Source organism: Mycteria americana, chromosome 5 (assembly GCF_035582795.1).
Source record: "Mycteria americana isolate JAX WOST 10 ecotype Jacksonville Zoo and Gardens chromosome 5, USCA_MyAme_1.0, whole genome shotgun sequence".
NCBI classification, from domain to species: Eukaryota; Metazoa; Chordata; class Aves; order Ciconiiformes; family Ciconiidae; genus Mycteria; species Mycteria americana.
Window position 1 is genome coordinate 55,707,931 of NC_134369.1, and position 17,201 is coordinate 55,725,131.

Consider the following 17,201-nt stretch of genomic DNA (forward strand, 5'->3'; position numbering starts at 1 on the left):
TTTAGATTTTTTGAAAAAGGGGAAAGAATGTAGTCATTGAGTTAGACCCACAGTTTAATTGCTGTTTTTCAATTGAGTATGAGAATAAATTTCAAAAGATGGTATCCTTGTAAAGAGTTTATTCTACAACCATCTTTAATTCACTAAAACTGGTATTCCAAAGGGAATCAGAGGTTTTACAAAAATACCACTAATGCCATTTTCCTTCAGCTTTAATTATTTCTTTTTTATTTTTGTAAGTCAAATGAGTCAATATATTGGTATTCCTAAGTCATCCATCTTGCATTTTGATGAGTTAGTCTACCATCATTGTTCTCAGTTACGAAATTTCAAAGTCTCTTTGGAATACTAATTTCATATTTATAGGTTTCAATTTTTTTATTCCATCCTATTTCCCTGAATTTTTTCCTCAAGACAGTTGCTGATGTAAAATTTAATATAAAATATTTAGTCACAAAATAGTATTGCTTTTATGCACATTGTGGTAAGATTTTTTTTTCCCAATAAAAACTATACCATCTTCCATAAAATCCTAAACATATTAAGAACTGTGATGCAGAACAAAATTACACAGGGTGAAACAGGTACCAGCACAACAGTGAGATTATATTACATCAAAAAATTTTAATGGTCCCAAATATATACTCAACAACTAAGCATACACTCAGGGGGGCAAAAAAAATTATGACACAAAAGTGACCACATCTAGAATTCCACTCAATCTTTAATCAAGAAGGGACAAACAAATCCCCCACCTCCAAAAAAAATTCTGCAGTTTAAAGGGCAAAGGGAACAGATTAAAAAAAAAAAAAAAAAAAAGAGGAAACTTTATATTCAGCCCTCCCCCATAGAGGTTTTTAAAACCTGTTGTAGCTTGACTAAAATGTTCAGAATGTACGATTTCAAAGGCAGGTCTCTTTTATACAAAGAAACTGCTGGCATTCTTAACTAGTGAAGAATTATGGCAAAAGCCACCTTTTCTTCAGAAGTCTCATACATGGTCCAAGAAAGCATATTCTGATTGTAGCAACTGACCAGCCAATCCAGAGTTCCACTAACAAAACTCCTGCCCTGTTGGCTTTTTTTGTTTGGTTTTTTTTTCTTTTTTTTTTTTTTTTTATTTTGTTTTCCATTTCCTTCCCTGAGAAAAGGGCAATGTGTGGTCCAAGCTGGAGAGCTCAAAGGCGTAAGTCTTTCCCCTAAACAAAGTATTTCCCCTTCTTCTGCTCCTTTGAATTGGCACTTGATTGGCAGAAATCCATTTGTACAGGTTGATCTGTGTCACACACAGTAATTCACAAAAGATTGCTGCTTTGCTGTGGGTTTGTTTTGTTTTTGGAAAAAATATCCTTCCCCCAACTGGTAATGTTCTTCAGCAGTTGCCATTACGATGACTCGAGCTTTGCTTTCTTTGACAAAGGTAAAGTTTCCTCTTTATCTTCATCTTCATCATCCTCTTCATCATCATCAGGATAATCTACAAGCCCAACGAGGCCTCCCTACAAAGACAGACACAATTACTATAATTAAGAAAATGTTTGCACATTGATACTTCACGTTTGTATTGGAAAATGACGTTTGCACAGAATATTGCCATAAGCATACTGATTCATGAAGTTTTAAATAAAATGAAGCAGAACAAAAATAAATCCTTCAGAATGAATGAAAGTGACATTGTCTGAAAAATGTTTAAATTAATAAATCCAAAATGGGGTTTTACCCATCCAACTGGAGAGGAATATTGCCAGTTGAAATTTAAGAAAATCCAAAAATCTACTTAGTTGTGCTAAGCAGTGATCTTTACACTGCAGCTCTATCTGTAAAGATGTAAATTTTTTTTTTTTACCAAGCACATCCGACTGCAGCAACAAGCAATCTGGAAGCATTGCAGAAACAATACAGAATATCCTTCGAGTTTTTGAATTACGATACTTTTAGAACATAGTCTGTCTTCACAAAAGCTAGTTTAAATGTGTAGTAACTTAAATAATTTTCTGTATAACTGAATGAGGTGTACAGGTTACAAAATTGAAACAACTTGGCAGCTGAAAATGAAAGCATATCCAGTAATATTAAAAACTCCGTTGTATTGCAAATAACCACAAATTTTAAGATTAGGCAGCTCTGGACGCATGACAAAGCGACATGAACTTCTAAAACTTCCTCTAGCTACAGTACGTTGCAATTTCTGAAGCTTAACCAGCATTTGACTACAACTGCAGTTACTGGTACTTTACTCAAAGACCATATTACTTATTCAGGTGTCTAATGACAGACATCCAAACCAGAAAATTTCAGCCAACTCCATGCCAAAATGCAACTCAATAAACAATTGCACACATTCTGTACAGTCACATACAACATAGCACTGAGTATACTACACATAAAATAACAGGATCAGATAATTAATGAAAAACCCAGTTTCAACACTGTTTCTAGTCTGTTTCTAGTTTCTAGACTGTGGCACATTTATAAACAGAGTACATTTAACTGAAAGAAGGTAGCTTATGCCTGAATCCATGAATGGTTTTTCAGTGCACTGCATATTCACTGTAACCTGAACATTTTTCTTTTGCCACCACGACTTGAAATTTTGGAGCCAATACTGTATGTGATATGCTCCATATGTAAAGACTCCATTTCAGATTCAAGGAATTATACTGTCTGGGAGAGAACAAGCCTCCAGCAGAAATACAGAATAGACTGAACTAAATTCCAAGCCAATTCTATCCCTTTTAAGAAGTGCTTGACTAACTACTGAATTGTTTTCATAAATGAAATAAATCTGCTTCCCCTTCCTCCAGAGAAGGTTTTAGAGGAAGTGTCAACTTAGTTCTTCCATCAGCCAAACTCTTCCCATTCAGGTGTTTTCAACAGAAGGTAATCCAAACACAAACTCTTAAGCCATGTTCGACTATAAGAAAGAAAAAACCTAAAACCCCATTTGCCTTTACTAGAAGTTAGGTGAACAAGCAGTATGGTGGCATTAAAAAATAACGATGAATCAGAGTTATTCCGAGGCTACCTGAGAACTGAGATACACACCTGACCTTTCAGAAATGGAAACACTTGTTATGAAAGTAAATTCTCATTATCCAAACTACGCTGTACCAACACTACCTTATCTGTCCTCCAGTGCTGAGAAAACACCAGTCAGTCTGTTTCCCTGACTTGGTTTAAATAGAGTTTTAGCCAAAAATCTGGTAAAATCCAACAGCATCCTAAATATTTAAGTATTAAGTACTTAAGTATTTACATATATATAAATATTAAGTATTTAAAAATGCTGGGTTTGGATATTCACTGCAAGTTATACTGACTCTTTTAAACGGGCTTTTTTCTTCTACTGCATTATGTTCCAACCCAAAACTGTATGTTATTTCAAAAGGTAAAAAACTCATGCTAGGATATTAAAAATTGTTTACATTTTAGCTTACAGCAACCACCTCTCCATAATACAATTTCTTTCACATGCGCCAGTTATACCATTCTAAACAGTATTAAAAATGGTAACAGGAGAAATTCTCAGTGGGGGTGGTGGGACATCGTGGAGTCTGGCAAAATTTGGCAATGTTTCCAAAGTATTTGTGTATTTCTACCTGACAAATATCCCTGTGCAATTTAAGAAAAGTGTTGTCTGTATTTCACAGTAAAGATTCCTGCAAACAGCAGCTAGTTGTATGCTTCATACTTTAAGAGTTTGGGCATTCAAAGAGCTTTTATTTCTTCCTTTTATATACATGTCAGATCTCCTTAAAAATACTAAAGGCCAGGCTAAAAGAACACACAAACCAGACAGTCCATTAGTGCTTAACATGTCAGATTCACACAAACTTGAGAGAGATGCTAAAGCAAATTCCTAGTCTGTAACAATGAAGTCAACCTATGTCCATTCAAAATTACCTTAGTTGTAATAGCTGCCATCTGAGATGTGCTTTTAGAAACTGATCCTGGAGACCCAGGGGACCCTGGGGATCCGGGAGACCCTGGGGATCCAGGCAGATTACTTGCAGATGACTGGCTGGTAAGGTTAGATTTTGTACCACTGGAAAAGGAAAGCTTGAAACTTGGGCTCTGACGACCTGAAAGGTTAGTTTTCAGAAGAACTTCCTTTTCTTCACTCTCTTTTACTGCAGAGAAAAAAAACACCACCAAAAAAAAGCTAAAGTAAAGCAATATTATTGAGCGAAACATTTAATTACAAATCACTTTAGTGTGTGGGAAAAGGCTTAATACTGTATGTACAACTTGGTAAAGTGAGTCATCATAGGCTTTTTCTTTTTTTTCATACTACTATACCACCTACCAGCTGTTGTCATTGGCCAGGAATGAACTCTTTTATTCTACCAATGATATCACCTGAACATTTACATCAAAAATTTTGAATTCTAAACCTGAATAAAACACAGGAAAAGTTGACTATCAGCTAAGATTGTCATTCAAATACTTTAAGAAATCAACAACAACATTTCACATCATTCTGCTTTTAAAGACAACAAAACTTGTTTTGAAGGGGTGGTCTGCCAACTTGGTATCACAATTTCAAAATCTAGGAACTTCAGAATAAATACATGCAAATCCTTCATTGCAGTAGGACTAAAGAATACAAGTTATGGCTTCTGCATGAGCCATATGGCATTCTTCTTCTCACTTACATTTTTTCCTTTCCATGAATTTACTGATAGGGTCCATAATATCTTCATCATTTTTAGTTTTGTCAGAAGGGGGCACCACTGCCTCTCCATCTTCCATATCATCTTCATCAGTATTAAACCACATTTCCTCCTCATCCTCCAGGGTTCTTGCATCCCTTCTGTATCTATGGTTTCTCAAAATGGAGCGCATGCTGCAGAACAGTAAGTTTTAAAACTTTTGATTCCAGAAACAACTCATATTAGTAATAAAACTTCTACTTGACATTTACAGTGACAGCTTACAGATACAAATACTGTAGAGCAATAAAAATAGCAGCAAATCATTCTGTAATGTGAATCTTTGTATTTTCAATGCAAATATTAAAAACTTTTCTTTATAAAGAATCAAATAAAGTACAACTCTGCAAATAGCACATTCAGACTACTCTATCTGTCTAAAATTCTGTCGCTTACAGACAGCACTGTTAAAGGTAATTTTAATAAATGTCACTAAAGTGTTGCATTCAGGCTTGGTTTAACAGTTTGCAGTGGTAAATAAAAAGTTGTAAAACAAAGAGTTTTGAAACTATAGACTTATTTTCTGAAAATACTTTGTAACTCATCAGTATTTGGGGTCCAATGTGTTAAAGGAAAAAAAAACAAAAAAACCAACCAAAACCAACACCCAAAATCTAACTTCAATATGACTCCAGTTTAAAACAGATACATTAAAAAGACAGCTATGTTTTTCTGCCACATCCACCTGTCACAATTTTTAGTCACTATCAGTATTTTCCATTCTTCAGAGCCTTGGATAGAAAGTGCTACTTCTACCTGCCCATGTGATCTATTATTAGCATTGGTCTGTCTCAGCTCCACCTTTCTTTTCTTTTTTCTCACAGAAGCAGTATTATGGCCTTGGAGGAGAGGGACAGTGATGTGCACCCTGAAGGACAGGGGGAGGAGACGTGGAAGAGAGGTTGAAAAACTCTTTGTTGCTAGGTGTTGATTCTAACAATTTCCAATAAAAACATGAAACCCTTGACAAATTTTCTGTAGCACTTGTTCAAAATTTACTGGCCACAATGTAAGCCTGAAATTTAATGTTTTTCATAAAGCCTCTGTTACTGGAATCAAAATGTTAATACTACAATCTGAGCTTATTCTATTTAGAAAAAAGGTCTTGCATTACTGACTGCAGGAAAAAGCCAGAAGAGAGAAATTAAGAAATTACAAGGTATTAAATAAGAATGCTAAATGTACTTTTAAAAATAAATCTAATTCTGAATAATTTGCTTGCCAACACTATCATCTGGATCTACTCATACTGCATTATTTTACATTGCATTTAAATTCAAGTTCTGCTAATACTGCAAAACTATTATTTAAGTGGCACTCTTCTGAATACTTTTGTGGCCCATGTCAACAAAATTTTTGGCCTCCTTCCTTACTGAACTATTCTTTGCTCAAATGTGTAAACAGATTCTTCTTATTTTTGCATTTTATTATTCCTGGGTTTTCACTTAAGAAATTACATGGATTGTGACAGGGCTTGTGCAGCCACTATATAAAATGTAGGAAAAAGGTAAAAACTGGGCCAGTTGAGCTACAAATTTATTGAAGCTGCAATTTTCTGTTGAATAAACTCATGCGGCACAACTACACACAATAACTTCACTCAACTTAAGCCAAGAAAACACTCATGTTTTACTTCCTATACTGGATGGAAATTACTGAAGGAAGCGGCTGAGTGTTCTTTCCAACACATGCATTAATGTAAGAATCGTAGGCTTGAATTTCACAGCTGTTTAAGTGATAAGCTTAGCTGACACAAGCCAAAATAATATCATCTCACCTGTAAAACATTAGTACTCAAAACTGCAGATCCCACATATACTCGTGAAAGTGCTTCAACATTTTAAAACAAATCTATGATTATACTCTCATTTTAATTGTACAAGTCTCAAATTTAAATATTGGTTAAGAAATCTTGTGGCAGAAAATAAAATAACTTAAAAGTCTGTAATTTCAGATGACTAATCAGGATTAATTTTTTAATGTGTTTTCAAACTAATTCCAGACAACAGAACAAGAACAGATCTTGCTAACAATTCTTAAGAGTAACTCATCTATTCACACAAGCAGTCCATTTTGTTCGAATGAAATGACACATAAAAGTAATACCATTTGCCAAAAATAAATGGAGTAAAAAGTCCTAAACTTCCTACTTTTATATACCTTAACCTTTTAACCTTGGGTAACTGTGTACTAAGGAAGGGAACTTTTGCTCTGGCAAACAGAAGGAATGCTTCAAGTGTTATATCAGATTGCTTTTTACTCCATCAGCATATCTAACAATGACAAAAAAGCATCCTCTGAAAATTTCTTTGTATATTCTATTTCTCAATCATTTTGGTAGAACTTATCTAAATATCTACTCCTGCAACTAACTAAAATGAAAGGAAATCTGATGTAAATTATTGAAGGAAAAATCCACAGAATGGTAATTCACAACTGAACAACCTTTCAAATCAAACAGTAGGAATCTGTTATTTAAGCAAATGAACTTCAGATACTTGATGGGCTTCCAGCCTCATTACAAAAGTGTACATAAGTTTAGGATATGACAACTTAGCATTATTACTGGTCCAGCAACTAATATGTTAGCTGAAAGCTGATCAAGAGTTTGAAGCAACACATCTGGAAATCACACTATTAATCAAGTAAATTCAACAATGCCTGAGATGCAAGCAGGAGTCTAAATTATTTACATTTCCCACTATCATACAACAACCCACCAATATTCCCAAACCAGAATTAAAGCACTGATATACTAATAAGAGCATTTAGTGCATTTTACCTGTCAAGTTTGGGATTATCTTGTCTTTCCCTTTGTTGCTCAAATCGTAGTTTCAGTCCTTTGAATGTCTGCACATAATCTACATCTTCCAGTGCCTTCCAGTAATTTTCAATTACGTGAGCTGTTAACGATTTTATATCTTCCTATAGGAATGGACAAACATAAAGTGACTTGTTTTCATTCAAATGAATTTATGTAATACAATATAAAAAGTAACTGAAATGAGAGATTATTTTTAAACATTCCATAGGAAGCATCATATTAATAAGCTTATATAAAAATGAGTATTATGCATACAAGTGAAGTTAAAAATCTAGAGCTTCAAATATTTGATTAGCGAAACAGGCATAATAGCAGCAATTTTCCACCAATATCTCCTTCAAAACACATGAACAGAACCTAAAACCCTGATAGGAAATTTTACCAAAACCAATTCTAAAAGGTCTTTCCTGCTGTAACTTATAAATATTTTTATATTGATAGATTAACTGACACCTGTTGTAATCAGACAATTAAAAATATGTTTACGAGACACAGTCTTAGCATTCATCTTGCTTCTTTCCTTGCATGAATAAATTACGTAAAAATAATTATTCAATGCATTTTTGTTTAGGATGAGAACAAGGAAGGTATTTTTCATCAGAAACTAACATCAAGTTTTTTTCCTTTGTGGCCATACACTGCTGGTCAAGGTCCTTTACAAAAACCTCCCAGCTGTTCTGCTATTTCAGTTTAGCGTTGTGGCTGCCCAAAGCCACTCTAGACAGCTGAGACTACCACAGGTCTGCATATTGCAGTAGGAAAATTGCTCCTGTGCATTGTTTGGCTTTCTTAGTACTGCACAGCCCCTGGAATACACTGCAGAACAAACACCTAAATTACCATCTACTACAGACAACCAAAGCAACATAAATCTTAATATACTGGTTATTTTCTTTTTTGGTTATATGCTCAAACGTCACCTCTTACGAATGGTAATACATCAGTACTAACAAAAGCACACTTTTTTTTTTTTTTATTTGAGCTCTTTAAGAATAAACCTGAATGAAAGAAAATTGACAAAAAATATTTCAGATACCAAGAAATATTCTGGAAATGCAACCTGGGTACCTATGTGAAAAGGAGGCTAAGAGAATAAAAGATGATTTATTTCCTCATAGCATGAACTGTAGAATCAGTATGCAATCCCATGGAGTACTGAAAGACCACAGCACAAAAGTCAGGGCCACCTATATGGATTAACTTTTTTCATAGCTTCAAAACCATTTTTAAATCAGCTCTTCCACGATGATCAAGTCATCTCAGTCTTGAATTACCTTGAGTCCCAACTCAAAGAGGAAGGAGGTCACCAGCACAGAAGATTTCAAGCAGTGACAAAGCCTCCTTTTTTCCTCACCCACTTAGTCCTCCACGACTGTCTGCACCCTAGCTTGGCCCCACTTACCACTGTTACAGTCTGTACAGCATCTTGTCAGAATCTAGATGCAGACAGCCAAACTGGCATGAATATTTTAACAGACTCCCCATGGAAGGGACTTTGTAGCACTCCATTAATATAATCCAAAAAGACTGATATCTCTTAGGTATGTTTCTATATTCTGTTGAACTGACATTATAGAGCATGACTAAATTTGATGTTTTTGTAGCAGTAGTTTCAAATTACATTCCTGTCATAACAGGCCCATCCAATCTGCACGATGAAACTTGATTAGGGCTGCCTTTGCAGATCTGGGTACTGTGAGTACACTGAGTATCAAGTGAATTTAATTTTCAAGTCATGGTACTGTTTGAATGTAAGAAAGAACATGTACGAATATGTAACTGATACAAAAGAAAGTTCATTTCAACACAGTATCATATGGTCCCATCACTATGATAGCATAACTTAGGGTACAAGCAAAAAGAAAACTCGTCTTGAACTACAAGATTAAACAATACAGTAATTATCTTCAGCATATAACAGCACTCACCACTCTGATAAATTCAAACATCTCTATTATGGCAGAGTTCATCAGATTGTAACGGGAACCATTATTTAGAAATGCTTTGACCACAGGTTCAAACAAAAAACTTTTCATTATGTAACGGTTATAGAATTCATCCTTTAGTCCAATTATCTTTCTCTTGAAACGAAGAGCACCTGAAACAGAAGTGTTGTCAAAAGAATTTTTAAATTTTTGAATTTGAAAGAAAAAAATCCAGAAATTACTCAGCATTAGTTAGGGCAATTTGCAATCACAGTTCTTTTACAGCATTACATTATTAGGAGCAGGTAATACATTCAGCTATTCACTACTTCTCAACAGTCTTGACTATACTGCTGAAGATTACTCATCTATTTTATCATAAAGAAATCCTCCAACATAATTGTAAAAGTGAAACCACCTCTGTTCAGTAAAGAAATAATATACTACTGTTTAACTATATTACTACTAACATAAAGGTATATTTTTGATTTTTTAAATTACTGATGGTAAAGGTAAAGTATTTTCTCAGTAGAACTGGGAAATCTGCTTATCATTCCTGTTATTCAAATGTAAGTTTGATTACATTCAATTAAGACCTATTTGATTAGGATGCAAACGATCTCATTTTAAAATTGGCAAATGACATTTTCTTCACACACAAATTTACATTCAGTTTAAAGCTCTTTCTAAAACTCCAAAGCGTACACAAGCATTTGAATGTCCATGCATAAACAGAAAGTAGAGTATCATCTCACTATAAGGCAGCACGTTTTGGTTAGCAACTAGATGTACCTGAAAAAAGATGATTCAAGGGTTCTAAAACCAAACTCAGGTGATTCAGTTAGAAATTTAAAAGGTGGTAGTTATTGTATGGTACTGCTCAGTCAACTTTAGGCTTTGCTTTACTCTATGTGCACAACAGAATCATGGAAAAAATCTCTTACTTGCCTCCAGAATTAAGTCACACCGCTTTACTATTACTGTGCTGAGCATGGTCAAGAAACTGTCAGCGTTTGAAGAGCAGCACACTGAACTTCTGTGCTGTTTAATGCAGTCTGATAACCGTATCTCTAATTAAATACCTCTGATAATTTCTACTAAAAATGTATCAAAAATTACAATGGTTCTCTTAGGATATTCAATATGGAGATACCATCTTTTCAATTCACCTCTACATTGAAATTAAGAAAAATCCTTCTGCTTTTTAGGGAAAAAAAAAAGACACCTATAAGCGCAAAATTATTTACTAATACTGGCTGACATATCTATAAATCGGTATGAGAAACACAGAGCATAATAGTAGAATTTCTGTATTCAGTCACAAATTGTCATGATCTGTGAACAGTTTTCTTCCAGCAGAATGAAGATATGTAACACTTCACGTTCACAAAATACTAGTTTATTCTTTAGCTTACAAACTTACACAATGCCAAGAAAGCGTGCTTTGAGGCCATGAGAACGAGTACCCTTCGCAGGATATCTTTGTTAATGATGTAGTTCTTTATGTGGTAAGTATGATGTTCTACGCAGAAAGTTAGCAATTCCAGTATTAATGCCAAGAGTTGGGCTGTCTGAAAATCATCTGTAATAAAAACAAACCCAAAATAATTAAATGTATCTAGGATATTGCCTTCAGAAGCTAACTTCAAAAATCCAACTGCAGTCTGGTAAACGTTTCCAAGTTCTTGTATATTCCCACAGATAGTTTAGAGAACATGCTGGAGGGTATGTTTAGCCTTTAAAGTAGAAATTGAGCAAGCCTGTTATGGACTGAATATTTTCTATTTATACAGATATGGCAGAAAACCCTCTTAAACTACAGAAACAATTACATTTTGTCTGTCTTAAATCAGCGTTTGAATGCGCAGAGAGTACAGAACTTAACACTAATGTAAGCAGACTTGTTTAACCAAATCTCATTATGATGCCCACATGTCTATATCATAAAATATTGCCCTATATACAGTACCTTGACTAAGTTTGTACCAAAAATGTGATCTACTATGCCTTTTAACAGAAGTACTATGCAAGAAATATCTCAGGCTCTTTTAATACTTCTAAGACATATTCATATCAGCATATACAAAAAAGTAACTCAAATCCTGCTTTTAAGTAGACAAATAATAAATAAACTAAATACATGTTAGATTTAATCTTTTTTAAAAGGTAATGCTACCTTTTTAAAAATATTACCAGATTGTTGACCATTAAAGAACACAAGTATTTTAAATAGTAAAAATCTCACTTCCAATCTATCTGGAAGCCAGTTGAGATAAAACAGATTAATTTAACTCATCCCTTGGAAATCTATACAATAAATTTAAAAGTTTACAGAACATTTATGTATCATTTATGTACCTCCTTTTACATCCATTTTGGATGTGTTATAATATTAATAAACAAACAGTACTGCTGCTAATAGCCAGCAAGAACAGTTACTTCATCACTGATCTCTGCTTTCTTAGTCTGATTTAGAACCAATACCCTCAAATTCAGCACAGTATTGTGATACACAGCTTCTCAAGGGCAATTTTTCATCCTCTCTAGTAATCCCTGACCTTAAAAAACATTTACGCATGTTTACAAGTCTATGTCACTGAACAGTCCCATGAGTTACTAAAAATTATACAAATATTTTCATTTTTGCTGAAGCAAAAGCTGCAGCAAGTGCTTTTCACTTCTTAAATCAGAAGTGAATGCAATTCAGAAATGCTGAATTTTATGTACTTATAAATTATTCAAATGACTAAATCATTAATCAACATTTTACTTCAAACTATGTATTATAGACTTAGATTCTCTTTAAGACAGAAAACATCCTTTGACAGTTACTCTCTTTTACACATTGACATTCAACAGCCTTGATGAGCCCAACATCCAGAGAGGCATTACCTTTGCTAGGCTTGTCCTCTGTAGTATTGGCCAATAAAGGGGCTGTCAGAACATGCATACAATGTTTGTAGAAGAAACCCAAGAACTCTGTCTTTTCTGTTTTCTAAAGAATAATAATAAAAAAAAGTTATATATGTAACATATCACCAAATACTCTACAAAAAACAACTGTAATTTCATTTGAAGGTATTTACTTACATTGGCAGTGGCAAGCATATTTTCTGGATCAACTAAAGTACGAAGCAAACCCATGAGTAGCACTGCCCCTCCAAGTTCTGGATCTGTGTCACAAATCATGTGTTCTATAATGAGGTTAATGAGTAAGATATCCTAACGGGAGGGGGGAAAAGAAAAAAAGGTAAAAATCAATTCTAATGCTACTCCCTTGCCCCAAATCTGAAATTATCTTCTAAAAGGGTTACCACCTGGTTAAAAATGGTGTTCTATCAAAATTTTGTAAAATGTAAACAACTACCAAACAAACACCACCCCCACCCCCCCCCCCCAACTTAACAGAAACAAATTAACTTTACATGACAGTGACACATTCTGGTCAGTGGTTCAACAGTAAGAAGGCGAGCAGTGAAGAAGAATCTTTCAAAGCAACTAAAAATGGTTCTGAAATTAACAATCTAATTTAGAATTTAGTCTGAACTGAAACACCACAAAATAAGAAGTACAGAGGCAGATACTTAACAGTCTCAAAATTCAACTTATTTCTGGAAGCATTTTCAGACTAAGTTTTAATTTGTATCCCCCTTTGGAATACATACCAAGAGTTTTATTTCCACAAACATACAACAGTAAATTTTATAATGCTATTGAACTTGATGAGATTATTTTCACCTGAAAATAACCCCAACATGTATTTGCAGAAAACAAGAACACATACAAGCAGAAAATAATGTTTACATTTAGGAATCCCTACACTGAAGTTGCTTGCTTACCACTGTCCCCCATAAAAGAGGACAGCCATCAGATTCAAGTGGCTGGAACCACCAGTGATATTCCCTGTCCCAGCTGCCCCCTTCTTCCAGTACAGAAGTAGCAGCACCAGCAGCTTTCTGTTCTCTGGCATGTTTTTAGCAGATACAAGAAAAAACATTAAGTATCTCCTCTATGAAAAAGGTAGTGTGATGGGTTTCTCCACTGAATACCACTTTGAAACACCTTTCTTACTACTAGTTGTGTGCTAGCATTCTGTATTTATTAATCAGCTACAGAGGATCTCTGGGAAATGTAAACCTCTGTCAGAAGGGGTTCTTAAACTCTTAGGACCATAATTCCACTTTCAATGTGTGTGATAGTAAACCAAACACAGGTTTCTTACAAGTAAATTAAAACCACATGTACATGCTAAGATCAAGACCGAAATTTGTATTTTGCATTTGAAGGGGGGCATCATTCAAAACCATTTTGTTTTGCTTGTATGACAGCTGATGTTAAGCAAAACGGTGGTTTATGGTAACCTGTTTTACTTTACACACAATGGAACAAGAATAAGTAAACGAGTGAACACTCATCTCACCTGACTAACAGAACTTTTAAAAACATGGTAGTTCAGTATCCTGTAACCATCATGACTATATTCCATACCTCTTCAGAACTAGGGCTCATGTCATTAATAGAGTTATAAATATAAAACAGTAATTTCAAAAAACAATACACACATCTATGGGGACCCTCTACTTACATCATCATTCTGCTGCGCTTCCTGCATAACAAACTCTCGTACCATGGATGGGTTATATTCAACCAAATATGAGAATATATCAGTGGCTGCACTTCGTACTTGTGCATCATCCATACCCTGGAAAAGTCAAATAAAATAATTTATCTTTCCTTAAAAGAAAAGGCTGAAATGGAATGAAAAACAGAAAGCATACAGCTTTTAACTCCTACTTACAAGTCATACCTAACTATTACTAAAACTGTATTCTAAAACTGAATTGACCCTAACCTCTGCTTTGTACATCTGATAACTGTTGGGCAAAATAAATTTTACGACTTCCCTGCCCTTTGGTCTATTTCCCTATTTTCTTACTTAATTGTACACCAAGAAGCATGTAAAGATAGGAAAGCGAATAAGAAAACAAAAATATAAGAATGCCAGGGCACTTACCAACGTCATATTGTAACTGCTTTTAAAGTTTTACAAAATATTTCAAATGTTCTGAATCTCAAGCTAAGACAAGACAAACGAAGCAAACACTTCAGAAAACCATATGACTGAAGTTTAGCATACTTACTTTTTAAAAAACCTCTCTGGAGATAAACAAAATTGTTACCACACATAAAATTCAGCTGACTTACCAATATGACTTCTAGTGCTGGCAGTATGCCCATATTTGACAAGGTTTTGAAAAATGCATCTCTGTTTTGAGGTTGCAGTGTTTGAGAGAACGCACAAAACTCTTTCAGAAAATTTACCTGAAAAACAGAAATAAGATACTAGTTAGTAATTAAAAAAAAGATGCACGTATCACTTTGTATTAACTGTCCCTTTCAAGTAGATTTTACAGATTTCTTACCAATTCCTGTCTTTTCTCCTCATCTGTGGCTTCATCTGTTAGTTGTGCAAACAAGTCTGTCAGAAATTTTTCATCCTCCTACAAAGGCAAAACAATACCATTTGTTTACTTGACAATATCAAAAGGCATCCAAATATAATATAAAGTTCTTCTAAACTATGCCTCCTGCAATTAAGAGAACATACGCTTGTGTACTGTAGTTAATCACTACCAGTATCAACTAATTCAATTTTCAAACAAATTAACATGAATCTTGGTTTTGAGCTGTCACGGTTTAAACCCAGTTGCCAACTAAGCACCACACAGCCACTTGCTCACCCTCTCCCTCCTCCCCGGTGGGATGGGGGAGAGAATTGGAAAAAAAAGTAAAACCCATGGGTTGAGATAAAGACAGTTTAATAAGACAGCAGAGAAAGAGAAAATAATTATTAATAATAATAATAATAGAATGTACAAAACAACTGATGCACAATGAAACTGCTCACCACCTGCTGACTGACACCCAACCCGTCCCTGAGCAGCAATCGCTGCTCCCCGGCCAACTCCCCCCCCTCCCCCGCAGTTTATATACTGAGCATGATGCCATATGGTATGGAATAGCCCTTTGGCCAGTTGGGGTCAGCTGTCCTGGCTGTGCCCTCTCCCAGCTTCTTGTGCACCTGGCAGAGCATGGGAAGCTGAAAAATCCTTGACTAGTGTGAGCACTGCTTAGCAACAACTAAAACATCAGTGTGTTATCACATTATTCTCATCCTAAATCCACAACACAGCTCTATACCTGCTACTGGAAAGAAAATTAACTCTATCCCAGCCAAAACCAGGACATGAGCTTTTATCATGTTCAACACCACCCTACCCCCCAACACTTCATTCTCAGTTACAATGTATCTTGTATTGCCTTTTGGCTGTCCTTTTTCTATTTTCTACTGCCACGCTCCTCATTTTGGCTATGACTTCTTCTCTAACTTTCTTCCCCCTTGTCACGTGCCTGCCCCCCTAAAACACACTATAATACCCTTGCTTCAGCTGTTTACATATTTTGATAAACGTCATCTCCCACTCAGCCCTACATACACATATATCTTTGGAATGTTATGAGATCTTTGCAGCAGAAATAAAGCAAGGACACAACAAAGGGAGAGCTGCGTAACAGCAGGAACGAGGTGAGAGTCTTTCCCCCCAGTGCTGTGAAACCAAATCAAAATTCCAGAAACCAAATCAAAATTCCAAAAACCAAATCAAAATTAACTGTTCCTATTACATACAGCATTTATTGGGCATTCTGGCTGGCAGCAATCAAAAACCATTCCATGATTTTTCATGCAGCTGTACCTTAGCAAAACTAGAAACGGCAGCCAATACATTACAAGCATGTATTTAGACTGAAAGCAGCAGCAATACTTAGCTTCCCATAACCTTTACAGTTCTAACAACTAGAAGATTAAAACGGAAATAAGTCTTCCCCCATCCTTTCCCCAATGTTATACAGTAGTAAGACAGCACTTGCTTGAAAAAGATACCTGTACATCAGATATGAATAGATTTTTTCAAAAAGCTGTCAGAGTGTTGCTCCTTGTGAAGTCAGTAACACCACGTGCAAGCCCAAAACCACAGTGTTAGAAACCCAAGTTGCCTTGCTTATGTTTACACAGCATAAAGCAGAACCATGAAAGTACTTCACGTACATCCACATAAGTTTTCTTATATTGCAAATTATCTGGGTACCTCATCCAGGCTCACCTTGCAGCCTTGCTGAGAAAATGAGCACCTCAGTTCCAATAGCACACCACACTAATGCAGCTACAATGCTGTCACAACCCGGTCCAGGATCTCTACATGGCACCGCACAACACAGATAAACCCAAAATAGGCTGGCATGAGCTACTACCCTACAAGGCATTTCACCACACTATAAGGTAAACCCTGTATTTAGGATATGCCACACGTTTCCTACTGTTTGATGCTGTGCTGTGCTTCTAACCTGACCCAACAGTCTAGTGATAACGAACAGAGAATGATTTCCAGACACAATTTTAGGGGCTATTTCTGTGACTGCTCCAAAATCAAAACAAAAAGAGATAGGAGAGGCCTCATTTGAAGTTTACTGAAATTCACTGTGGAGGATCAAGCACTGGAAATGTAAAGTTTGACTTTCAGATTTCAACAGTCAAACATGTTCAAAACAACTATTAAGGTCTTTGATTTCAAGAAACATAACTGAGGCTGTGATGAAAGAATACAAGGATGTTTGTCTACCTGCTATCCAGCTGTTATATGGCTTGGTAAGTTTTCTGTTCTAATATTTAACTCGTTAGAC

The 17,201-nt window shown here is 35.3% G+C and overlaps 1 protein-coding gene across 3 annotated transcripts in view; it reads right to left on the bottom strand.

Annotated features, from left to right (window-relative positions):
- Window positions 1-706: 706 nt before the first annotated feature.
- The window catches only part of PPP4R3A (protein phosphatase 4 regulatory subunit 3A), a 46,205-nt gene continuing 29,710 nt past the window's right edge, over window positions 707-17,201 (bottom strand). For all 3 annotated transcript variants that reach the window (XM_075503447.1, XM_075503449.1, XM_075503448.1), the window contains 11 exons: window positions 14,885-14,962; window positions 14,667-14,783; window positions 14,047-14,163; window positions 12,552-12,683; window positions 12,354-12,456; window positions 10,885-11,043; window positions 9,465-9,634; window positions 7,495-7,637; window positions 4,656-4,846; window positions 3,904-4,130; window positions 707-1,499 (listed from right to left, as the gene is read on the bottom strand). In XM_075503447.1, coding sequence (XP_075359562.1) covers window positions 1,386-1,499; window positions 3,904-4,130; window positions 4,656-4,846; window positions 7,495-7,637; window positions 9,465-9,634; window positions 10,885-11,043; window positions 12,354-12,456; window positions 12,552-12,683; window positions 14,047-14,163; window positions 14,667-14,783; window positions 14,885-14,962 — 1,551 coding nt within the window. In that variant the 3' untranslated portion in view covers window positions 707-1,385. The remainder of the gene's footprint in view (window positions 1,500-3,903; window positions 4,131-4,655; window positions 4,847-7,494; window positions 7,638-9,464; window positions 9,635-10,884; window positions 11,044-12,353; window positions 12,457-12,551; window positions 12,684-14,046; window positions 14,164-14,666; window positions 14,784-14,884; window positions 14,963-17,201) is intronic.